This window comes from Calliopsis andreniformis, chromosome 7 (genome assembly GCF_051401765.1).
Source record: "Calliopsis andreniformis isolate RMS-2024a chromosome 7, iyCalAndr_principal, whole genome shotgun sequence".
Classification (NCBI taxonomy): Eukaryota; Metazoa; Arthropoda; class Insecta; order Hymenoptera; family Andrenidae; genus Calliopsis; species Calliopsis andreniformis.
Genome location: NC_135068.1, coordinates 13,356,509 through 13,381,132, shown reverse-complemented (window position 1 = coordinate 13,381,132; position 24,624 = coordinate 13,356,509). Strand labels below are relative to the sequence as shown.

The window sequence follows — 24,624 nt, the reverse complement described above, 5'->3', positions numbered from 1 at the left end:
AATATCGGCTTGCTCTACTTTCCCACGTTGACAGAAACAGGAATAATGCTGGCAGAAGACGTCGAATTTGAAGAAAACTCTGGCTAAAGTTGCTGTGCGAGGGATGAGCAGTGCGTGGTCCTCTGGCAGGTGAGAGGCGGCGGGGAAAGCAACGAGAAGAAAGGTATGTAAGAGGGAGTTGCACGATCCCTTCCATGGTCGAAAAGATCGGGAAGAAGACTCGGGAGGAGATCGTGGAGTTCGTAGTGCATCGACTGCTCGACAGTGGCCGGACGTTTGCCATCGGACATCTCCGTGCAGACTCATGCAACGCGCTACGAAATGCCTTCGGTCAGCATCCGTACATTCTGTAAGTCCTCTTCATCTTTCATTTCGCTCACCGATCAGACTCGAATTTCGCGCTCGATCCTATGACTTTCTCCTCCTTCTTCTATTCACCTATCTACACAACTCTCTCTCTCTCTCTCTTTCTTTCTATATCACCATCCTTGAGGGAAACAGGTTGCAAAAATACTTGCTTCTTTGACTTTTGCATTTCAAATACGCCTGTACGGTGAAATAAGTAATACTCGTGAGATGGAGCGGCTAATTAGAATGTAGAAACAACTTTAATTGCGCGAAGAAAGTCAAAGCGTGTGAAACTGTGCCTCTTAACTGCTTGACAACCGCAAAACGTCGTACTTTAATATTAAAACTTTTGAAGGAATTGGGGTAACCGCAAAGTAAGATGGGAAACGTTGATTAGCTGGCAATTAACTGCAAGGTTTCAACTAATTTTTGAAATCTCACTGTGCAAGAGGGATTTATTAACGTTAATGATGAAGGAGAACGCGTTTTCATAGCATGTCGACTGATATCGAAACCGCAGCGCGGCAATTCTTAATGTCAATCCATTTTAGCCGCTTGGCTGCATCTTGTATCAGTTTAAGTTGAAGAAAAGAAGAAGGCTCGATCGTAGTTAAGTTAGGCGGCACTCCTTTCTGCACAGGTCTCGTGACGCTGGTCTTGCGCAACGTACACAACAGTCTTGAACGTGAAATTCCAAGGAGGAGCTTCCTGTCACGAAGAGCCATCGATGGAACCAGGGGAAGGTATTGTTTTCAGAGTTCTTTCTTATGCAAAATATAGATAGACATGCACATTGGTGCAAAAACAAATGAAATGTTGCAATTTCATTCCAGAAAGTACTTCGACCCAGAGGAAGAAGGAGCCTTTGATAGCTATGGATCTGCTGGTGGTCAATACGATCCCTATGAAGAAAAAACAGGTCTGTCCATACTTTCATAAAACCCTTGCAAAATGAATAGTTTAAGGACGAAATTAACGAGACACCTTTGATTGGCGTGAAAGGCAATAGTCTACGACAAATATAGAAAATGTCTTGGTATAGGTCACGTGAAGCCTCTTGCAAATTGCAAGATGCAGAATCATTGACTCACGTGCAGCGTCGCTTCGAGAACCGTGAACACGAGGTTTCCTTTTAAATGTCAGAAATACCAGGACAGATTACCTTTACAACCTTCAAGTCTAGCGCCACGACTCACTTTCTTTCATTGACGTGTGCAAGTGTCGTTATTAATATGCAAATGCATGCTCGTCTGTTTCAGATTTGTCAGACATTAGGAAAAACGTCCCAGGAGAGCCACGCACCGATTATCCTGCATACACGACGCTGCCACAGACAGGATTCACGTGTGAAGGCCGCTCGCGAGGTGAATGAGATTCAGATGAATTACTTAGGTTTATTCACGATTTCGCAGCCAAACGATACGGGATTCTGTGAAATATGATCTTTAGTACTCTGTTGTACGATAACGCGTATAGCCTGCGAAATCTCTCCGTACGATTTTTCTCAGTTTCGCAATAGGTTACTACTCCAACTAGTACTTACTCAGTAAAGACGAGGGCGGGGAATAATGGGTGTTTTCCAAGATATTGCGAAGTACTTTGAAAGTCTTATGAAAATGTTTGCATTTATAATTACGCTTATACTTTTGGTTTTTAATTTATTCTTAAAATCACAAGTATCCATTATAAAAAAATAATAGGTATGTAACATATTTTTCTTCAACAGGCTATTATGCAGATCAAGTAGCAGGATGCCAAGTGTTCCACGTCTGCCACGATGTATTGGTCTCCTCGTTTCTCTGCCCGATAGGATCCATTTTCAGCCAGAAGTTGTTGACCTGTGACTGGTGGACGAAAGTCGACTGCTCTTCCAGCGACAAATACATCGACGTGAATCGCAACAGCTACCAGCAAGATGACGACGAGATGATACGCAACGCCTACGCTATGATCAGTCTTGGATCAGGAACAGACGTGACGAAAGATGGATTGGTGGATCCAGACACAATAGGAAGCGTGACGGACTACCAAGAGCCAGAAGGAAGACGACCTGGCCACGCCTCCATGTTTGCAGCTGAAAATGATCTAAGGAGCAACTTGGAGGGCTATTCCAACTTCCAGTCTCATCGTGATTCCCTCCCAAGGTATCGATTCGAGAGCACGAAGTCAGAAACGAGTCAAACCTATCGAGAAAGATCGTATCCTCGTAGGAAATCCCAGGCTCCTTATCAGGACTCGCCGATCATACGTATACAGCAGTTCGATGAGCGTGATTACGCGATTAATCAGCAGAGAAAGAAATATTTCCAAGAGAACTACCCAAGACCAAATGAATTCAATTTTAATAACCAGTTCCAACCCTCTTATGCACCCACGGTGCCTACTGTCACCACTACAACTCGCAGATTCTACTCGCCTACTGTTCCCACTACACTTCGACCACATTCGACCACAGTGCCTTATAACAAACTGGATCAGAGGATCGACAGCTCAGACTACTTCTTCTCCCATAGTCGAACTCACAGTTTTGCAACTCCGCCAAGCGTATTACCGAAGAATAACCAGAGTCGACAGAATTTGGAAACACCTGAGCTCATTTTCTTGAGGAGAGCAAGCAATCCACGAGAGGTCCATCAATTTCAGTACAATTACCCCATCGTTAATAACATCAAACTTCATCGTACACTTGAAGAAGAGGCGGAAGATATAGAAATTAAGGATAGCGTTGGTTTGGGCCATGCATTGCATCAGAGATTTCGAGAGATGTCTGCCAAGGAGCAGAATTCTGTAAACGATAAATCTATAACCAGACAGAGCGATTCAACGAGGGTTGGATCTTCGGTGTTAAATGAGTCTCGACGTTTTCCTGATCCTCCAGAAACAGAAATTCGTTCTGACTATCAGCATACGCTGGCAAGACCAGAATTTATCGCTCCAATTGACGAAACAGGAAAAAGCGAAGAAACTACCGAACAATACCAAAGAAGTGATAAAAGAGGTAACAATTCAGGCACGTCCGTGCTGCAAACGACTCCTTTTTTTACTGAAATTGACGCAAAGCAAACAGCAGCGGTTGATTTAAATGCAAATGAATCGAGGAAATTCGAGCTCTCTGACAGAAAGGAAATTATTGATAGAATGGACTTTGGATCGGGCGTGTACAAACTTTCAGATGTGATAAAGCCTTTCACTGAAACTCCAAAGAAATTTCAAATAAAAGTGCCGGATCTATCTGATGTATCTAATCTGTTGAGTCGTTATTCGACGTTGACTACTGGGCCTTATCCAGGAATGAGAACTACTGAATTACCACCGTTTCGGAATACCTATCCAGCTGATTATGTTCAGCAGCCAACCTTCTATGATGAAAGCTTGAGAGACACTCGTAATTACAACAGCGAAGATGCATCGAGAAGTTTCAATTCTGAGGATAGTGAGAAATATCTTGATACAGACACAAAATCCGAAACATCTTCCACTAATTCATGGTTCCCATCTTCTCCTTTTCCTTTCCCTTCTTCCTTAATCTCTCTCTCGCCTCCTTCTTCTGATTCCACTTCCCAAAAGGGGATAAATCCTAATACCAGTGTAACAGCTGACTTGGACAAGAAATCATCTTCCATTCTAACAACTGTCGATGATGGTGAATCTCTGAAAACTGATGAAACGTCTTCGACGAAGCTGAAGAAAACGATCAGAACTGAAGAAGAATTAATTCCTGAAGTTTCAACAGCAAATTCCTTGTTCAAGTCAATCAGACCAGAGACATTAAAACAGATCGAAGAGACGATCGAAAATAATTTTCCTTATCAAGTGACAGTCACTGTGGCAAAAGGTGGGAAACCAGAGGCTTCAGAAGGTGCTCTATTCGCTAAATTGAATGGCCAAGGGGACAAAGTGAATTCAACGTTTATCGGCAAATCGCCTGACGAGTTGGACGTAACTAAATCCTCTGACCCAGAAAGCCATGCTTCGACCAATTTTCCGATCAGGAGTACCGTCAGCGTTTTGAATACCACTAATCAGTCAATTGATACGAATAATTTCACTGCCATCATCGAATCAAGAGTTCCAGAGAAACAGAGTTTCGATACCGAGCTGGATCTCTTGCAACTAATGTCCGAGTTACTTAAATTTGATCGAGTCCCTCGCCCTTTTTCCCTGGCAAATGCTCGGAGTGATTCTTTCCAAAGTGAGACGACTTTTAAAGATGCAAACTTGAACAGAAGGATGCAGTCTGTGAGCGAAATTCCTTCAGTATTATCCAAAGAACAGATTTTAGATCGACTCACAGAAAATTTTGGAAACCTACACAGAACAGATATTCAGCACCCTTTTGAGACTTCAGAAAAAGAGAAAATCCACGATTTTCCAAGAAAGGATCTTGATCACGGATCGAGTATTAATAAGAAAGTCTTAACCACGACTGCTGTGGCATTGCCTGAAGTAAGTACTATCGAAGAAACAGCAACGACAATAACAATACCCACGCCAGAAACTACTCTTACTACAGAGCCTACGAAAACGATCGTGAAAACTGAGTTTGTTCCATCGATTGGATTTTCTTTTGACACAAACGAAGGCAGAGAAGAATATGTCGAAGCTGTACTCGGTGGTCTGATTGAGCCAGAGTCTGTGGACCCGAAGAAGGAGGCGACTGCTTTGGTTGTAGCTGAAGAAGGAATATACCCGAGAAATGGAACCTCAAGAATTCAGAATGCAAATGAGTTTCATAAATCAGTCTCTTAAACTTTAAACTTTGTTTCGAAACGAAATCTGTGATTTTCATTTTATATCTTAATTACTCGATTTTTAAGAAGATAATTTTATAAGATATATGATAAATACTTGTTGTTACTTGACCAGAGATCATTAGCGTTTTATTAATATTATATCAACCAATGACAAGATACGATTTTTTGCGATAAGAGCTTATAAGGGGTTATTCAACTTGTACGTGAATGAAATTTAAGATTGATATGTATGTACATATGTATGTATGTGTAAGATGAAATAGCTATCGTATAAAAATACAGAAATATCTAAAGAAGAAGGGGTGCATCATTTCCTACTCCTTCAGAAGATGTTATTTAAGTTGCCATAACAACGTTGATGGAATCCTGATTCGTACACGTGAGTAATCGATTGAACGAGGAAGTGAAGAGGTTAAAGGTGTTGAAGAGTCTCTACAGAAAGAATTTTTAAAGTAAAAAACAGCAAAGTGTAAAGTATGGCTGAATCAGAAGATATAGTTACAAGACATAGCATTGAAAATGATGAAGAAAGCGACGAAATGGACGATCTTGTTTCTGATAGCATATATTCGGTATCACAGATAGATTATCGGTATGGAATATATTTTAATACAATTTTTAATTGGATTGGATATCCTATATACTAATTTATTTTCACAGAATAATGTGGATACAGGAGAAAGTGATGAAGTTTCTGGGATTAACTGGTTATGAGGCTCTCTTTTATAGACTTTTAAATGTAAAGTGCATTCATTATTAAACCTTTATTATACGAATTTTTGACGACTGTATTTTAAGTGTAAATTAAAGTTGCATATTAAAGTGGCAATTCTGATTCGAAAGGCAAAAATATACATAAATTAGAGTCTGACTATTGTAAGTTATTCAATATATATTTTTTAAAAACTTTATTTAACAATAACAGGAAAATAATCGATACTTGGAGGACAAGCTTTTAAACTTCTTAATGCTCGATCTTTACGGGGTAACTGATCTCGAAAGAAAAGTAATTTTCTTCTACAAAACTTTCATTAGTAATGTAATTCAAGAAGAGGTTCCTGTATGGGAGAGTAAGTGGCTTATATATCTTTTCTTTAATAGAAGACCAATCTAATTTCAATGTTATCACGTCAGGGAAAGTTGAAGAAGTTGAAAAGAAGGGACGCAAAAAGAATAAAAAAAGGCCAAAAAAGGGCAAGCCCAAAGGTGCAAAACCAGATGCCAGCGCGATCCTCAGTTTACTTGAAGCATCTACGACGACGATGCGATCGCAAACAGACTCGTCAGTGACTATGCTCAGCGAAGAAGAAATGGAAGAATTTGACGAAGAAGAAGGGGAGGCGGAAGACGAAGAAGTCGAAGACAGAGAATCAGAAGAAGTAGCATCCTTATCCTTAAAAATGGGAAGTGGCGATAGTCTGGTACCACCGCGAAGGAAAGGACAATCTAAAACTAGTGTCACAGGTCATATCTTATCGAACTGCTACTTCTTTCATCAACTTTGCAATCAATTTTGGTTTCTCTTATCTTAGAACTTCCTCCAAATTTTGTGCCACCAGCAGGAGAAGAGCACAAATATATTCTGACAAAAGTACGTAGAGTCGCGTAATTTATTGTATGATAATTGCTGATATTGATACATCACTGAATATAGAGGAAGGATTAAAAGGAAAGAAACTAATGGTTGCAGAAAATGGTGGAGAGAATAGAAAAAATTCCAATCCTCCATATGGTGTGTGGCGAAGTGGACGATGGCAGGACAGATTTTCAGAATACTACGTTGTTCTACTTCATGAGAACAACAGACACAAGTATACCAGGTTTTGATTCTTATAAAGAGTGTGTAGATGAGATTACGAGCTACCTGATCGTCGGATCTCTTCAAGGAAAATTTTTGCTCTCCTTACATAGAATGCTTGTTCAGGTATCAGAAAGACTTTTTACATTTTTTCTACTATACATATTTTCTTCCCTATGTTCATGTTCTTTTAGTTATTTCAACCATTAGTGGAAAGCCAATTTCGGGGACCACACTTCTTAGAATCTGTCAAAGATGAAGATTCTGATGACGAAGACGAACCTAGTTTAACGTATCTCATCGAGTCTCGAGTGCGTTGTAAAATAATTATTCTTTATATACTACACAGCAAAATTACAGGATCACTCATTTTGGGGCTAAAATTGTTCAACTTTGAAATGCTGCAACTCGATAAAAAAAAATCGTAAGAGGATGAGCCTGGTCTCATTTTAAGGAGCAAATCTTCTACTTTAATATCCCTGCGTTGACCTTCTCCGGAAAAAATTCACCACTCCACAATACGTCGAAATAAAAAGGCTGATTTTACCACACATGTTTTCCAACTTCAGGCGATGCTGAGGCACTTGATAAATTTTTTTTGCAACATTTTCCGATGGGATATTGAAGCTGGAACCCTCCTCTTTCGAACGAGACCTTAGCGAGTTATCTGCGATTTTTTTTCACCGAGTTATCACGCTCTGAATGAAGTGATACCCAAGGTATACTTTGAATGAACTGGTACTCAAGGTATACATTTCATTCAGACTTCGATAATTCGGTGAAAAAAAATCGCAGAATGCTCGCTAAGGACTCATTGGAAAGGGGAAGGATCCAGCTTTAGTATCCCCGAGGAAAATATTATAAAAAAAATTTATCAAGTATCTGGCAGTCCTCTGAAGTTGGAAAACATTCGCGGAAAAATCACCCCCTCTTTCTCATCGGGTCGTGGAATGAAGTATTTTTTTCGACCAAGTTCAACTCAGGGGTGTTAAAGTAGAGGCTTTACCCTTTAGAATGAGACCAGGCTGACCTCGCTGCGATTTTTTTTGACGGAGATACAGCAGCTCAAAGATTGACTACTTTTTCGGGGTCTGGATCACTGCGTGATTCAGCGGTCCCAGGCTGACTTTTCATTCAGACCTCGATATCTCTGCGAAAAAAAATCGCAGAGCACTCGCCGTGGTCTCATTCGACAGGGAAGGGATCCATCTTCAATACCCCATGAAAAAATATGGCGGAAAAAATTCATTGAGTGCCTGGCAGTCGTCCAAAGTAGGCAAACATTCCCAGAGAAACAGTCCTCTCTTTATCGGCGGGTCATGGAGTGGAAAATTTTTTTCGACCAAGTTCAACTCAGGGGTGTTAAAGTAGAGGCTTTACTCTTTCGAATGAGACTAGGCTGACCCCGCTGCGATTTTTTTTGACGGAGATACAGCAGCTCAAATATTGACTACTTTTTCGGGGTCTGGATCACTCCGTGATTCAGCGGCCCCATGCTCACTTTTCATTCAGACCTCGATATCTCTGCGAAAAAAAATCGCAGAGCACTCGCCGTGGTCTCATTCGACAGGGGAGGGTTCTGTCTTGAATGTCCCTCCAAAAAAGGTCGTGGAAAAAATTCATTGAGTGCCTGGCAGTTGTCCGAAGTTGGGAAACATTCGGGGAGAAGCTACCCCCACATTGTCGGCGGGTCATGGAGTGAAGAATTTTTTTCGACCATGTTCACCTCAGGAATGTTAAAGTAGAGGCTTTACCCTTTAGAATGAGACCAGACTCATCTCCTTGCAATTTTTTTTGACCGAGTTCTAGCAGCTCCAACATGAACAATTTTTCTGTCCAAAATTAGTGATTCTTTAGTTTTGTTACAAAGTGTAGCTTAAGTCTTAATACAAGTTTCTGTGACATTTCGTAATTCTAAACAAGCAGAGCTCGATCTTTAGAAGACCGTCGGAGTTTCGTAGGGCTTCGATAGTAGGCGCGAAGAAAGAAACTGAAGACACAACAAACGAAGATGAAGAAGATGGGGCGGAACCGATCAGCACTCGTCCATTCGTGACAGTAACAAAAGACAATTCAAAAGTTAGAAAAAGAAAGCGCTCCATCAGCTTCGATGAGAGATCCAGCAAAGCAGGGATCGATGAAGACATCCCTCATTCGTCAGATCAGAGCAAAACTGATATTTTATCTTACTTGAACAAATTAATAACCAGTGTTGAATGGTTGGTAATGGTAGTTTAGTGCATTATGGACTCTTTGTGTACAACGAAAAAAATTTCTGTTATAAAAATCATTTGTCAACCGATAAATATTCTTAACCAGGACTTTGGAACACATCGAAGGCGATATTTTACTAACAATGCCTAATATTCCCGAGCTTGATGACCCGAATGTTACTGATGAAATGTTGGTAAAGAAGAAAGAGGCGATTGAACAACTCGAGGATGTCATAATGTCTTGGGGAGTGCACATACAAAAGGTAACATGAAAATATACAACTGTGCAATAAATGGTCAGGCTCCTACCTAATTGCTAGTAAAAATAAAATGACTCTCTTAGGTATTGGAGTCATTTCAAACGAAAGTCCCTCAGGGTAAAGGCCCATTAGCAGAGTGTAATTACTGGCAAGACCGAGAGACAGGATTGTTAATGCTGGTCGAGCAACTGAAGTCACCAATGGCCAAAAGAATTCTGAACTTGTTGAATAAAGCGCTTTCCTCTGTCGCTTCCAACTTTCAATATTTTTATGGAGATCTCTGGAAATACTACGCAGAAGCTAGGGACAACAACAGATTTCTTCAAACTGTTTCAAGACATTTCAAGGTGCAGTAATAGAAAAACGCTACTTCGTAAGTCACTTGCACTTCTGTTCATCTGTGATCCTGTGTTGACAGTTGATAGCAGAATCAGATTCCTTCAAGTCTATCACGCAAGCGATTCCCTCCTTGACAGAGGGATTAAGAATGATTTGGATTCTTTCTGGCTATTATTCCGCGGAAGAGAAGATGGTGGATTTGTTCGAGCGAATATCGTGGCAACTTTGTCAGAACGTGATACAACACTTATCCATTGATAATCTTTTCACGTGAGTGTATTAAATTAAACAGTGCTTGGTGTTGCATAGAGTTCTTGATCTACTTGTCACACAGGCAACCAGTCGAAGAGATTTTAGCGAAAACAGAGGACGCTCATAATATGTTGAAAAGCTGGAAACAATCGTATCTGAAGAACAGAGAGATGATCGAGCTTTCAGGCAAAGGTGCGCGCTGGGAATTTGACCAGAGACGACTGTTTCAACAAACAGAGTACATAGCTTTCGTATGCGATGGCCTTAATCAAGTCGCGAATGTGCTGCAAGATTTTTACAACATTTTTGGTCCCCATTTGAAGTCTATTATAAGCGACCCAGCGCAAATAGATAGCATAATTAAAAAGGTGGCTAGATTGATCACGCCGATCCAGGAAGCTGACTTCAATATCTATGACGAATTCAACAAAGAAAATTGGGAGGCCACCATGACTTGGTTCTACGAGGAAGTACGCTTCCTCGAGAACGAGGCAAGATTTTTCATCGACGAATGCTTCATGGTTTTGATAAACGCGGAGGTCGCGCTCAAAGTGCTGATCAAGTTTAAAAATACGAAGACCAGAGCCACCATTCATCAACAACTTTTAAGGAAATTCGACGTAATTATGCAGCAGTTCAGCAAAGAAGTCAGTACTGTCGAAGGGCTATACAACAGAGGTAAAATATAATACAGAAGCTGCAAGCAAAAGCCAGCGATTAATTGCCTTCTTCTCCTGTCATCCAGGGAAAAGAAATCCTCCTCTATTAACGTATCATCCTCCCATGGCTGGTGCCATATACTGGGTTAGGCAATTATTCTACCGACTAAGGAGTCCAGTCTTGGTCCTCCAAAACGTTCCAGAACTAAAGCACAGCGACTTGAAACTTGTTGCTTTTGGCCAGTACCTCGAAGTCGCCAAGCAGATGAAGGCGTTCGAAGAAGCAAAGTTTCAATCGTGGGCTGATAAAGCTCAATTCATCGTGATCAATACCATGAAGAAGAATATTCTGAAAATGGTGCAATCACCATCTGACAAAGGTAAATGCAATACAGACGCTGTGGCTACAGATGCAATAAGGAAATTGATTTGTTGCAGGTGTGTTGACATTCCCAGATCATGAAAAATCATTACCAGCGAAGAATCTTCAGACTATTCACGTGTCACGGAAAGCGAGAAATAAAGAATTTGGTTCTCCTGGTTCCACCTCTCAGGGATCGTTTCCAAAGGGAGAAGCTGTGATTTCGAAACCAAGCATCGGTGAGTCGCTTCATTTTACATGCCACTGGTTAGGATCTCTAATTATGGGCCGAAAAATTGCCTTGAAGGATTTGTAATGGACCAATTTTTTAACAGAAACAGGTAGTTCAGTAGCTGCTGGTTCGAAAATCGCCTCTGCGAGAGGATATCCTCGATCGGATGCGATCAAAGGATCGGTTCCATCTCACAGAGATCAAAAAACGTCTACGATAGCTTCTTCTACCGATAAACCAGGAGCTCATGCACCAAAAATTACTTGGACAGAATTCATGAGTGGTTCGATATTGGTAGAATGTCAATTACGATTTCAGCTGAATTTTAATTGGGAAGTTTTCGAGATCATTCACGAGGTATGTATCATTTTCCGTTCAATTATATACCTACAATTAGAAACCTACATATGTGTACATCTATCCTTGGTACAGGCTGAATTAATGGAGCAACTAGGCTTTGAATTATCTCCAATAGTGAAGGAAGCTGGGATTCAAAAAGATAGATTGAGGAATGATATCGAAGTGACGCAACGTATGATTAATCAGTACAATGAGATGATAGATATAATGGACAGGCCTGACGTATGTTTCAAAATAATTAATCATTAAAGTAAGATAATTGAAACTAAACTGGCTTCCTTTGATTAACAGATACAATTGCTGAAGAATATCCTGTTGGATATAGAGAAACATATTCAACCTGGAGCAATGCGTTTCAACTGGGACTCATTAAACATAGCTGATTATGCGAACAATTGTGAAAAGTTATTGAAAAATCTCAGCTCGATCATGGACCAAGTGAAACACATGAAGGTTGATCTCGACAACAGGATAAATGTCGAGCTCCAGACTTATAACTTGTTTTCCCTTCCCATCGAAATGAGCGAAGACAGCCAATTACTACCATGCAAGGTTTGTCATGCCTCTAATTCTTAGTTGACTTGATATTCTTAGACTACTTCTAATTGTTGTATAGATTTACTTTCAAGAACTGCAGAACCGCAGGACAGAGTTAATTACATCGATGAAAAAAATTTACCGATCGACAAGTCCGATACTAATAAAATTAGAAAGCTTAGTGCTAGGGACAGCGACTGGAAAAAGTCCAGCTATGCAACTTTATTATGAGAAATATGAGAAAAAATTATTCTTTGCATTTATAATGTAAGTCACTTTATCGTCTATCAAGAAATCCCCTCTCAAACAAGTTTTTAAAAATATTACAAATTCTTTAGGTGCATGATAAAGAATCTAGAGTTATTCAATAAGAATCTGACGGACGTGACACCAATCTTTCAAATAGACGCTGTACTAATCGCGTCAGAAGCGGTTCTGAGACCATCGCCTGGTGAAATTTACAATATTATCCTCCAGAACGTCAGAACTCTTTTCGAAGAGTTGAAGCAGTTCCCTAGATGGTTAAATGGAACCTGCATAGACTGTAGCCCCCAGAAAAATAATGATTCTGGGCAATATGTGACAATCAGCTTCTTCGAGGATGTCATCAGCATTCAGGTAATTACTGTAGACAATCGAATGATTCATAAAGAAAAGAAAATTGAAATAGATTTTTACGTACGTAGGTGGTGAACGACAATATATTAATGGTTCAAGGGTCAGCGCATAAAATAGCTCTGGAATGTTATCACTACCTTCACAGATGGAGAAAGTACAGTAACCTGTGGTCATTTGACAAGGATCTAGCTGGCGAGAAATTCGCTGCAGCAAATCCTACGCTTTACCAATACAGCGAAAAGTTTACTTTTTATGATAACATTCTGGAAGAATTGAAGGATATGGAAACTTTTCACGACGTGTACTGCATACGGTAAAATGTCAGTCGAATAATCAACACTGTTCTTAATTTCATTACGAGCCCTCATCTTCCCTAATTAGCATCAATCTTCTTCCTCTGCTGACGGGAATCGAGCAACACGCTACAGAATGGAAACAAGTGCTTGGAGGCTTTCTACTAAACGACACTGTCCAAAAAATGAACGACTTGAAAACGATCATTGAGAACTTTCGCAACGAAGTCGAGCTCGTGATTACTGGCTTGGATCGCTTTACTTCGGTGATGCAGGCGATTTCTGATATAAAGAAGACTGCAGTCCAGGCCGAAGTTCGGTTTAAGACGTACCAAGTTTGTGCTCCACTGCAAAAGGCTTATTCTCGACTTACCAAGCAACATTCGAGAAGCTCTAATGCAAGGAAAATCTAACTTTCAGGAAATCTTTCAAACTTTCCGCGGCCACGGCATTCCGTTTCCCCCAGAGGACGAACAAGTGGCTTTGGATCTGCAGCGCGATTGGGAATCGCTTTATCTGGGTGCTCTCTACAGGGCTTCGACTCTCGAAAGCACCTGCGATAGATTTTCAGATATGACGCAGGAGCAAATAAACCAGTTCGTTAAAGAACTCGAAGCATTCGCGGAGAACTTCAAGGCTAATGGCCCTGGCAGCGTTGGAGACGATCTGGAACTTGGGCTGAAAAAGATGGATGTATGTTCTATCACCTGTTACAAGACAGACTTGACAAGTGATCAAAATTCTTCTACAGGAATATGGGAAGATGATCGCGAAATACGATGAGAGACGACGAAGCTTGATCAACTCGGAGCTACTGTTCGATCTTCCAGCGACCGATTACTCTGTTTTCCTGCAGATCATGAAGGAATACGAAGGCATGGAAATGTTGTTTGAACTATACAACCAGCAGATGAACGCTAGGAAAGTCTGGGCGCAGACGCTTTGGGTGAACTTGAATCCTCAGCAGCTGATCGATGGAATGGATCACTTTATCCGAGAATTTCGTAAACTTCCGAAGTTCGTCAGAACTCTCGGTATCGGGCAAGCTTTGGACGCGAACATGAAGAGTTTCAAGAATTCGGTGCCACTGTTTATCGAGTTAAAGAACGAAGCTATGCGCGAGAGACACTGGAAAGAACTAATGAAAAAAACTGGACAGTATTTTGACATGGACCCGGATAGGTGCGAAAGAAATTGAAAATAAAAGCGAGGGTGTATCTGTTTGTGCGTGAAAAATGAATCAGATATCATAATCACTTTTCTTAGACAGATTTTATTCAGGCTGTCTTCCTTCTCCCGTAGCATCTCTACAAAAATCTTTCTTTTCTCCTCTTTTTGTTTCAGAATATATTTTACCATAAAGATCGCTTAAAAGTAAATACGAACTTTTTAGATTATGGAACAAAATAAAATAAAAATACTAGAGGGGTGAGTTAGCCATACGATTGATCGATAAACTATAGCTTTTTACCCATCACTCTCATTTTATTTATTAGATCAACACACACGATGGTTCCTGATATAGAACTTTCATTTTTTAAGGTTCACCCTAGAGAATATGTTTGCGATGGAATTGGGGAAGTACCAAGATATCGCTAAAGAAATTGTAACAAATGCTGTGAAGGAACTCGCCATAGAAAGAGGCCTCAAGGAATTGTCCGAAGTCTGGAAATCCATGGAATTCACAGTAGTAAAGCATTTTAAAGGTATAGAAACCACAGGATTCAATTTTCATATTTGTGATTCATCACGAATCACTGCTACGTCTTTTATTTCAGGCACCGAGGACCGCGGATTTATTCTCGGACCAATCGACGAATTGAATCAAGTTCTGGAAGACAATATGATGAACGTGAATGGCATGGCTGCTTCACAATTCATCGGTCCCTTTCTCAGCACTGTGCAGAAATGGGAGACCGCTATGCATACAATTTCAGAAGTTCTGGAGCTATGGATTCAACTTCAGAAAAGATGGCTGTATCTCGAGGGCATTTTCGTGGGTGGTGATATCAGATTGCAATTACCAGACGAAGCAAAGAAGTTCGATGACATCGACAAAACGTTCAGAAAAACCATGATCGATACATCGAAAAGGCTGAACGTTCTCGAGTGCTGTACAATCAAAGGTACGCGTGAATAATGATTTCCTTATCGTATGCACGCGTTTTATCTTATCGTCGTTTCAGGACGAAAGGAGGAATTTGAATCTATGATCAGTGGGTTAGACAGGTGCCAAAAGTCTCTCACGGATTACCTGAACAGTAAACGAGCGATCTTCCCAAGGTTCACTTTTCTCAGCGACGATGAATTGCTGAGTATTCTCGGCAGTGGTGTACCATCAGCCATTCAAGAACACGTGGGCAAGATGTTCGATAATTTGGAAAAATTTCGATTCGTCACGAATCAAACGCAGCAAATCATGGCCGCTGCATTAATTTCCTGTGAGGGAGAGGTGATGGAATTCAGAAATGATGTGCTTACTGAAGGAAAAATCGAGGAGTGGCTGGTGATTGTTCTGGAAGAGATGAAGAAGTCGAATCGATACTTAACGAAGAAAGCTGTCTACAATTATGGAAAGGTGAGGATAAAGAATTTCTCACGAATTTCCTCATTTTCAAATGATCTGTTCTATTTCCAGGTAAGAAGACCTAGGACAGAATGGATGCTCGATTTTCAAGGGATGATGATACTAGTGGCAGACCAAATATGGTGGACCGCCGAAGTGGAAAATGTGTTTGTCAAAATCTCTCAAGGAGAAAAACGTGCAATGAAAGAGGTATCTTACTATTATCTCGATATTACTCTCATACGAACCTTCAAGTACCTTTCACATTCTGCTCAGTACCTGAAGCAACTCAATGACCAGCTGAACGAAGTGATCAAGTTAATGGGAAGTGATACGTTAACAAATAATGACAGAAAAAAGTTGGACATGCTGCTGACGATCGATGTTCACATGCGAGACATCATTGAGCAGTTTGTTCGAGACAGCATCATAGACCCTCTGGAATTCGAATGGGAAAGCCAATTAAGGTTCGCCTCTACAACTATTACTCTTTGTAATTTTATATTATTTGCAAATTTTATCGAAGGTTCTACTGGATTCATGATCTGGATAATGTCTGGATGCATCAGTGCACAGGCACGTTCGAATACGGCTACGAGTACATGGGTCTAAATGGCAGACTTGTGGTCACACCTCTCACTGACAGAATATACTTGACTATCACTCAGGCTTTGTCAATGCACCTGGGAGGTGCTCCTGCTGGTCAGTATCGTGATTACAACAAAAAAAAAAGATTAAACAATAGAAAATATAGTAAAGATGAATTTTTGAAGGTCCCGCTGGCACAGGGAAAACCGAAACTACCAAAGACTTGGCCAAAGCCTTAGGGTTACTGTGCATTGTGACCAATTGCGGCGAAGGGATGGATTACGTGGCTATAGGAAAGACATTGAGTGGATTAGCGCAATGCGGTGCGTGGGGATGCTTCGACGAGTTCAATCGCATCGACGTTTCTGTTCTTTCTGTAATCTCTACGCAACTCCAAACCATACGGTCTGCACTCCAAGTGAAATCGAAGAGATTCATGGTATGGAAAGCTAAGCATGAACTAAACATACTCTAATACTAAAATCCAACTTATTTTCTGCCAGTTCGAGGGCCAAGATATCGTCCTTGACTCCAAAGTGGGCATATTCATCACGATGAATCCTGGATACGCTGGTCGAACAGAGTTACCTGAGTCTGTGAAAGCTTTATTTCGGCCAGTGGTTTGCGTAGTTCCAGACAACGAGTTGATTTGCCAAATAAAGCTCTTCAGCTCGGGCTTCTTGACCGCCAAAGTTCTGGCCAAGAAAATGACTGTCTTGTATAATCTTGCGCGTGAGCAACTAAGCAAACAGAATCACTACGATTTTGGCTTAAGAGCTCTGAAGTCTGTGCTCAATATGGCTGGCCAGCTGAAAAAGAATTCCAGTGATTTAGCGGAAGATGTGGTGCTCATGAGAGCCCTGAGAGACATGAACCTGCCAAAATTTGTCTTCGACGATGTACCTCTGTTCTTGGGTCTCATAGCAGATCTGTTTCCAGATCTCGACTGTCCCAGAGTTCATTATCCAGACTTCAACGAGGCTGTAGAGCAGTCGCTCGAAGAGCATAGATATCGTTTGCTACCCATACAGGTGATACTGATTATTTTTATAGCATAACTTGCGTATTACCAGGACCACTAATTGTTCTGTTTCTTTTTGTGCTCAAGATCGACAAAGTGGTTCAATTATACGAGGTAATGATGACCAGACACTCGACGATGGTGATTGGACCCACTGGAGGTGGCAAAACTGTCGTGATCGACACACTGTGCGGAGCTCAGACAAGGCTTGGGAAACCAACGAAACTTTTTACGCTAAATCCAAAGGTATATGCTAAACAAGACCGAACCCTAGTGTCTGAAAATTTTTGTAGGGAAAATTCAACACAGGGATAAGAAACTAGACCTTTTACCCTTTAAAATGAGACCAAGCTGAACCCCGTACGATTTTTTTTGACGGAGTTACAGCAGCTCAAAGATTAGTCACATTTTCGGGCTCTGGACCATTGCGCGATTCCGAGCCCGTAGGCTCATTACTCATTCAGACTTCGATATCTCGGCGAAAAAAGATCGCAGAATGCTCGCTAAGGTCTCATTCAAAAGAAGAGGGTTCTAACTTTAATCTCCCATTGAAAAATCTCGCAAAAAAAATTTATCAGATTCCTGGCAGTTGCCTGAAGTTCGAAAAGATTCAGGGTAAAACCGCCCTCTCTTTCTCCGCTAGTCGTGGAGTAATGAAATTTTTTCGTACAAGTTCAACTCAGGGGTGTTAAAGTAGAGGCTTTACCCTTTAAAATGAGACCAGGCTGATCCCGCTGCGATTTTTTTTGACGGAGATACAGTAGCCCAAAAATTGACTACTTTTTCGGGCTCTGACGCACTGCTTGGTTCAGAGGCTGCAGGCTCACTTTTCATTCAGACTTCGATATCTCGACGAAAAAAAATCGCAGAGAGCTGGCCGTGGTCTCATTCGACAGGGAAAGGTTCCAGCTTCAATATTCTACCAAAAAAGGTTGCAGAAAAAATTCATTGAGTGCCTGACAGTCGTCCGAAGTCGGGAAACATTCGGGAAAAAACCACCCCCTCTTTCTCGGCGAGTTGTGGAGTGGTGAAATTTTTTCGGGTACGTTCAACTCAGGGATGTTGAAGTAGAAGCTTTACCCTTTAGAATGAGACCAGGCTCACCCCCCTGCGGTTCTTTTTCAGAAAGTTACAGCAATTGAAAAATTGACAATTTTTTATATGAATTCCATAAATTTAAGGCATGTACAGTAGCGGAACTTTATGGAGTGTTGGATCCAGTGTCTCGCGATTGGACTGATGGCCTTTTAAGCAACATTTTCCGCGAGGTCAACAAGCCTCTTGGTCAACAGAAAGAAGAACTCCGCTACATTCTTTTTGATGGCGACGTGGATCCTCAGTGGATCGAGAACATGAATTCAGTTATGGACGACAACAAATTGCTGACTCTGGCGAACCAGGAGAGAATCAAAATGCAGAATCACTGTAGCTTGTTGTTTGAGGTGATTTAAAGAAAAAAAACATTTAACCCTTTTATTTGATGAATGAAGAGTTGAAACACTAAAATCGATCGTTCATTTTATAAGGTAGGCGACTTGCAGTATGCATCACCAGCCACCGTGTCAAGAGCAGGTATGGTATACGTGGATCCAAAGAACCTGGGCTACCAACCTTACATGAACAAGTGGATACATGACAAGAAGAAATCTGACCATGAATTCTTAAACAAAATGTATGAGAAATACGTAGACGGTGCAATCATGCTCATTATTCAAGGAATGCTGGGCTTGCAAACGGTGAAACCTCTCAAGATGATCATACCCCAAACCGCGTTAAACATGGTAACAATTTCTTAAAGAATATACTTCTACTGGAGATACTACTAACACTTTTTGATCCAGGTAATTCAACTTTGTTACACATTCGACGGCCTCCTATCAGTCTTGGACGAAGAATCCACATTGGGAACCCATGCAGAAGAAAACGAAAACTTGCAGGCAGAACTGACAACCACCAGAGAAGAAATTCTCGAAGCCATGTACCTTCAAGCTTCTTTTTGGTCACTGGGCGCTTCTTTAGTTGTCGAAGACAGGCCCGAATTTGATGATTACATGAAAAAGACAGCAGGTTTAATGCTTGTCCAAGACACTTCTGAAAAGCCAGCAACTATACGTAAGTTTGGTACCCAAGTTTCTCTTGACAGGCGACTAAATAATTATTCTTATGACGTGCCTATAGGATACATCCCTGTAACGCATAAGACGTTGTACGATTATTACTTGGACATAAAAAAAAATATTTGGATACCATGGAAAGTGCTAGTTCCTGCGTACGTGCATATCAGAGAGAAGCCTTTCTTCGAAATTTTGGTTCCCACTATTGATACTCTGCGAACAACCTGGTTCGTTCAGACAATGAACAATCTTGATCGACCAACGCTACTCGTCGGCGAAACTGGCACCTCAAAGACAGCTATAATTCAGGAATTTCTTCGAAATTTAAACCCAGAAAAATATGTACGTTTTCCAAGGCTCTTTTACGCGATCGAAAAGCGCAGATTTTTTAATATATGTACATTGAGAATATGAAGCTTATTGAATAGAATCATTGTTCTCGTGATGGTACATAGAAGCAACTTCTGATCAACTTCTCGTCGAGAACAACCTCGATCGACGTGCAGAGAAATATAGAAGCGGTCGTAGAAAAGAGAACCAGGGAAACTTATGGACCACCACCTGGCAAGAAGCTGTTGCTTTTCATCGATGACATGAATATGCCATTAGTAGACACTTATGGCACTCAACAACCGATCGCTTTCCTCAAGTTCCTCTTCGAAAAAGGTGGATTCTACGGTCGTGGGCGAGATCTATCTCTCAAGTATATGAAAGACATGTGTGAGTAAATAAAAAAAAAGAAGGTACGTAAACCTAGTCGAATGGTTTGATAAAAATAAAAAATTACAGGCTACCTAGCAGCGATGGGAAAGCCTGGAGGCGGCAGAAACGAAGTTGATCCCAGATTCATCTCCATGTTCTCTGTCTATAATGTTACGTTCCCATCAGACGAAACTCTCAATTATATCTACACGAGCATATTGAGTGGACATCTGCAAATATTTTCAGAGGAAGTGCAAGCGATCGCTGGAACCTTAGTGGAGATAACACTCGACCTTTATCAGGTTACCATTTTTTCTTCATTCACTTTTTACAAATCTTTCCACTTGTGTCTTCTGCTTAAATCTCTTTCATCTATTTTTCCCCAGATAATTACCAGAGAATTACTACCAACACCGAATAAATTCCATTACGTGTTCAACATGCGAGACCTCTCAAGGATCACAGCTGGTCTTCTCCAAAGTCATCCCGATTACTTGCCAACAGAGAAACAGATTGTCAGACTATGGAGGAACGAATGCACGAGAGTTATATCCGATCGTCTGATCAGCGAAGAAGTAATATTCCCAAGGCTTTTTCTCTTTCTCGTCTAACGAAATATTCTTTAAAACCAACACGATTCTAGGACGAGAAACTTGTTGCTGACCATATGAAGACAAAAATTGAGGAGACCTGGGACGAAGAGCCAGAGCTGATCGAGTATGCCTTGAGAGATCCTCTGCTCTTTGGCGACTTTAGGAACGCGATCGACGAAGAAGAGCCACGCTTCTACGAAGACTTGCTTGATTACGAGGCAGTCTACAACTTATTCTTAGAGGTATAGCAATCGATTAATACATAGGAAGAATTCGTTTTTCCTTTAAAAATCATTCATTCATAGATTTTCGAAGAATACAACGAGAGGCATATGACGAAACTGGACATGGTCCTATTCAACGACGCCCTCGAGCATCTGACCAGAGTGCACCGTGCCCTCAGGATGTACCGAGGACACGTTCTGGTAATCGGTATTGGAGGCAGTGGCAAGAAGTCTGTAATACGGCTAGCAGCATTCGCGGCGAGCTTTCAGACCTTTGAGATTAAAATGAGTCGTGGCTACAACGAGGCCTCGTTCCGCGAGGATATGAAAACCCTTTACAATATGGTAGGCGTTGATAACAAGAGGGTCGTCTTCGTCTTCACATCCTCTGACATTATCGACGAGAGTTTCTTAGAACTAGTGAATAATATGCTAATGACTGGAGTCGTACCCTCTCTCTTCAGCGATGAAGAGAAGGACGAAATCATCAACTCGTGCAGGAACCATGCTACAGAAGCTGGTTTTGGAATCACCAGGTCTGACTACTTTTTTCTTAAAAATCATACTGTTATCGTACAAACAAAATCATCCAGATCGTACAAAAATCGTTTTTTATTGCAGAGAGGATGTCTGGGCCTATTTCGTGAAAGTCAGCTTGGATAATTTGCGAATCGCTTTGTCCATGAGTCCCTCAGGAGATGCATTGAGGATAAGGTGCCGTAATTACCCTGGTCTGGTGAACAGTACCACCATAGACTGGATGTTCCCTTGGCCTGAACAAGCTTTGGTAGCAGTGGCTAACGTTACACTCAGAGATGTAAATATTTGATCAACTTACGTTCCCTTACATGAATCATATTTCTCAACTAAATATCAACTTTTATGATATTTTAGAATCCAAATGTGTCGCAAAATTACAGAGAAGCCTTGGTAGAACACATAGTATATGCACACAAGACAGTGTGCGACTATACCATCGAGTTCCAAATAAAATTACGAAGGAAAAACTATGTAACACCGAAACACTACCTAGACTTTATACACTCGTACTTGAAGCTTCTGGTGCAAACGAAAGATTACATAAACTCGCAGTGCGATCGACTATCAGGAGGTCAGTGCACGAACAACTTTGTAAAAAGAATCTTTCTTAATTATTTCTATCAATATTCCAAAGGTTTGCAAAAGATCGCCGAGGCTTCAGTAACTCTGAGCGAATTGAACGAGATCTTGGCCGTGCAGAGGGTGAAAGTGGCGGATCAGACAAGGAACTGCGAGCAACTTCTAGCTTCTATCGGTGAAAGCACGGATATTGCAATGGAGAAGAAGCAACTGAGCGAAGAAAAGAGGGAAGAAATAGAAGAGCAGAAAAAAATAATCACGAAAGAAGAAACGGAAGCTAGACAGGCGTTAGCTGAAGCGCAACCTGCCCTCGATGCAGCTAGGTTGGCTCTTGGGGAACTCGACAAGGCAGACATTACCGAAATAAGGTTTACTCCCTATTATTATTCCAACAATACAGCTGATGCAGTAGGTAAAAACGTATCATTGAATAATTAGATCGTTTGCGACTCCTCCTGAGCCAGTGCAAATAGTGTCAGAGTGTGTGGCCATGTTACGAGGCATAAAAGACATTTCCTGGAAAGGTGCAAAGGGGATGATGAGTGACCCTGCATTTCTAAGGAACTTGCAAGAAATGAACTGCGACAAGATCACTCTTAGACAGCAGCAAGCAGTGAAAGCACACTTGAGGAAGACCACAAAATTGGATCAAATGCAAAACATCAGCAAAGCTGGGTTTGGTCTGTACAAATTTGTGCTCGCTGTCTTGGACTACTGTGCAGTCTTCAGAGAGGTTGCACCCATCTTTTTCACGATTTTAATCCCCATAGAAAATTACCATGAAGCGAAAAGCAAACTATTTTTCAATTTCAGGTGAAACCAAAAATAGAACGAGTCGAAATGCTGGAGGCTGAATCAGAACGAGCTCGAAAAGCTTTAGAGAGAGAAGAAAGAGAACTGAAGAGGCTCGAGAGGACTATAGCAGAACTAAATGCAAAGTACGAAAACGCTATGTCAGAGAGGCAGGAGTTGCAAGAGGAGACAGATCTGCTGCAAAGGCGACTGATAGCAGCTGATAAATTGATCAATGGCTTATCTTCGGAGAACGAGCGATGGAAAAAGGAATTAGATAACTTACATGGACAGATCGACAAGATTATCGGCAATTGTCTACTTTCTGCTGGGTTCCTCGCCTACTGTGGACCCTTTTCTTATGAGTACCGAAACCAGATGCTGTACAACGATTGGTGGAACAGTTTGACGACAAAGGAGATCCCATTTGACGACACTTACAGGATAGAAACGCAACTGAGCGACGACGTTGAAGTCAGCAAGTAAGGCATACCTACATGATATCTAGACATAAGTCACAACTACCCTATTTCTTTTCAAGCTGGACATCTGAAGGCTTACCACCCGACGAACTATCGGTACAAAACGGAATCCTAACCACCAGAGCATCAAGATTCCCAATTTGCATAGATCCTCAACAGCAGGCGCTCAAGTGGATAAAGAAAAGAGAACAGAAGAAAAATCTGAAAATCCTCTCGTTCACAGACTCGGATTATCTGAAGCAAGTCGAACTAGCGATAAAATATGGCCTACCAGTTCTGTTCCAAGACATCGACGACGTCGACCCTGTAATGGAAAACGTTCTAGCAAAAAATATACAGAGTAAGAGATATTGCATGAAATCTAATGAACTGCTTTCATCTAAAATGCAATGAAACTTGATCGCAGACGTGAGTGGTCGAACGTTCGTCCTCCTTGGGGAGAAGGAAGTCGACTACGATCCAAAATTCCGGATGTACCTAACGACGAAGATGTCGAATCCCATATTCGACCCTGCCCTGTACGCCAAGGGAACCATAATCAATTATATGGTGACGCTAGGGGTACAATCTGTTATTCATTGTAGACTCTCATTAAACAGACAGGAAATAAGAGGCTTTACTTGTAGGGCTTGGAAGATCAGCTGTTATCAGCAGTAGTGCGAACAGAGAGGCCAGACATCGAGGAGCAACGAGAGACCTTAATCATCGAGACCAGCGAAAACAAAAGTTTGCTCCAGCAGCTGGAAGACAGCTTGCTGCTAGAAATCGCCACTAATCAAGGAAACATGTTGGACAACATCGAGCTGATCGAAACTCTGGAAAGTACAAAAACCAGCGCAAACGAGGCGATGACAAAGCTGTACCTCGGCCAAGTCACTGCTGCCGATGTGAACAAGTTACGAGATGGATATCGGCCTGTCGCGAAACGAGGAGCGATCTTGTTCTTCGTTCTGGCCGATATGGCGATGGTAAACTCGATGTATCAGTACTCGTTGATAGGCTACGTCGAGGTCTTCGTCTATTCCTTGAAGAAAGCGCTGCCCGATCCTGGATTGCAACAGCGTTTGCAAAATATCATCGTGATGCTGACGAAGAACGTGTACGACTATGGGTGCACTGGCATTTTCGAGAGGCACAAGCTGCTCTTCTCGTTCCAAATCTGTACGAGACTGGAGCAGAGCGTGGAACATATTGCTCAGAGACAGCTAGACTTTTTTGTGAAAGGTAGCATTGCGCTGGAGAAATCCACGAAAATCAATCCTACAGAGTGGTTGCCATCCACTGGCTGGACCGATCTGCTGAAATTGAGCAACGATTTCCCGGAAACTTTTGGAAAGCTTCCTGAAGAGCTCGAATTAAATGAAGAAGAGTGGCAAAAGGTGGGCCAAGCTAAATAGAC

The 24,624-nt window shown here is 41.4% G+C and overlaps 2 protein-coding genes across 2 annotated transcripts in view; both read left to right on the top strand.

The window, feature by feature from the left end:
- The first annotated feature begins 236 nt into the window (after positions 1-236).
- Positions 237-5,275, top strand: LOC143181450 (uncharacterized). The gene is made up of 5 exons (XM_076381832.1): positions 237-349; positions 989-1,091; positions 1,182-1,267; positions 1,608-1,712; positions 2,075-5,275. The coding sequence occupies exons 1-5, from the start codon at positions 322-324 to the stop codon at positions 5,095-5,097; spliced, it is 3,345 nt and encodes a 1,114-aa protein (XP_076237947.1). The 5' UTR covers positions 237-321; the 3' UTR covers positions 5,098-5,275.
- A 303-nt stretch (positions 5,276-5,578) lies between these two features.
- Dhc98d (Dynein heavy chain at 89D) overlaps positions 5,579-24,624 on the top strand; it is a 22,909-nt gene continuing 3,863 nt past the window's right edge. The window contains 58 exon segments of the mRNA XM_076381831.1: positions 5,579-5,694; positions 5,763-5,841; positions 6,028-6,172; positions 6,204-6,566; positions 6,635-6,693; positions 6,793-7,026; positions 7,095-7,211; positions 7,330-7,341; positions 7,437-7,558; positions 7,609-7,619; positions 7,665-7,740; positions 7,790-7,885; positions 8,070-8,246; positions 8,444-8,590; positions 8,632-8,684; positions 8,758-8,771; positions 8,824-9,119; positions 9,220-9,376; positions 9,457-9,720; positions 9,792-9,982; positions 10,047-10,642; positions 10,710-11,003; positions 11,062-11,223; positions 11,320-11,573; positions 11,649-11,798; positions 11,868-12,128; positions 12,193-12,380; positions 12,452-12,731; positions 12,800-13,044; positions 13,113-13,359; positions 13,445-13,717; positions 13,776-14,206; positions 14,567-14,730; positions 14,803-15,150; positions 15,211-15,602; positions 15,663-15,800; positions 15,867-16,057; positions 16,117-16,292; positions 16,364-16,617; positions 16,682-17,209; positions 17,287-17,445; positions 18,381-18,641; positions 18,726-18,980; positions 19,041-19,311; positions 19,378-19,655; positions 19,769-20,033; positions 20,103-20,317; positions 20,402-20,590; positions 20,659-20,850; positions 20,914-21,368; positions 21,454-21,649; positions 21,727-21,943; positions 22,007-22,319; positions 22,390-22,684; positions 22,765-23,225; positions 23,285-23,565; positions 23,632-23,786; positions 23,852-24,604. Of these exon segments, the coding sequence (XP_076237946.1) occupies positions 5,579-5,694; positions 5,763-5,841; positions 6,028-6,172; positions 6,204-6,566; positions 6,635-6,693; positions 6,793-7,026; positions 7,095-7,211; positions 7,330-7,341; positions 7,437-7,558; positions 7,609-7,619; positions 7,665-7,740; positions 7,790-7,885; positions 8,070-8,246; positions 8,444-8,590; positions 8,632-8,684; positions 8,758-8,771; positions 8,824-9,119; positions 9,220-9,376; positions 9,457-9,720; positions 9,792-9,982; positions 10,047-10,642; positions 10,710-11,003; positions 11,062-11,223; positions 11,320-11,573; positions 11,649-11,798; positions 11,868-12,128; positions 12,193-12,380; positions 12,452-12,731; positions 12,800-13,044; positions 13,113-13,359; positions 13,445-13,717; positions 13,776-14,206; positions 14,567-14,730; positions 14,803-15,150; positions 15,211-15,602; positions 15,663-15,800; positions 15,867-16,057; positions 16,117-16,292; positions 16,364-16,617; positions 16,682-17,209; positions 17,287-17,445; positions 18,381-18,641; positions 18,726-18,980; positions 19,041-19,311; positions 19,378-19,655; positions 19,769-20,033; positions 20,103-20,317; positions 20,402-20,590; positions 20,659-20,850; positions 20,914-21,368; positions 21,454-21,649; positions 21,727-21,943; positions 22,007-22,319; positions 22,390-22,684; positions 22,765-23,225; positions 23,285-23,565; positions 23,632-23,786; positions 23,852-24,604 (13,512 nt within the window).

Bases quoted from the DNA above. Each gene is read 5' to 3' on its own strand.
- LOC143181450 (XM_076381832.1), top strand. From the start codon at position 322: ATGCCTTCGGTCAGCATCCGTACATTCT. The intron at 350-988 runs GTAAGTCCTCTT...CTTTCTGCACAG, and splicing joins GGTCAGCATCCGTACATTCT to GTCTCGTGACGCTGGTCTTG. The intron at 1,092-1,181 runs GTATTGTTTTCA...ATTTCATTCCAG, and splicing joins ATCGATGGAACCAGGGGAAG to AAAGTACTTCGACCCAGAGG.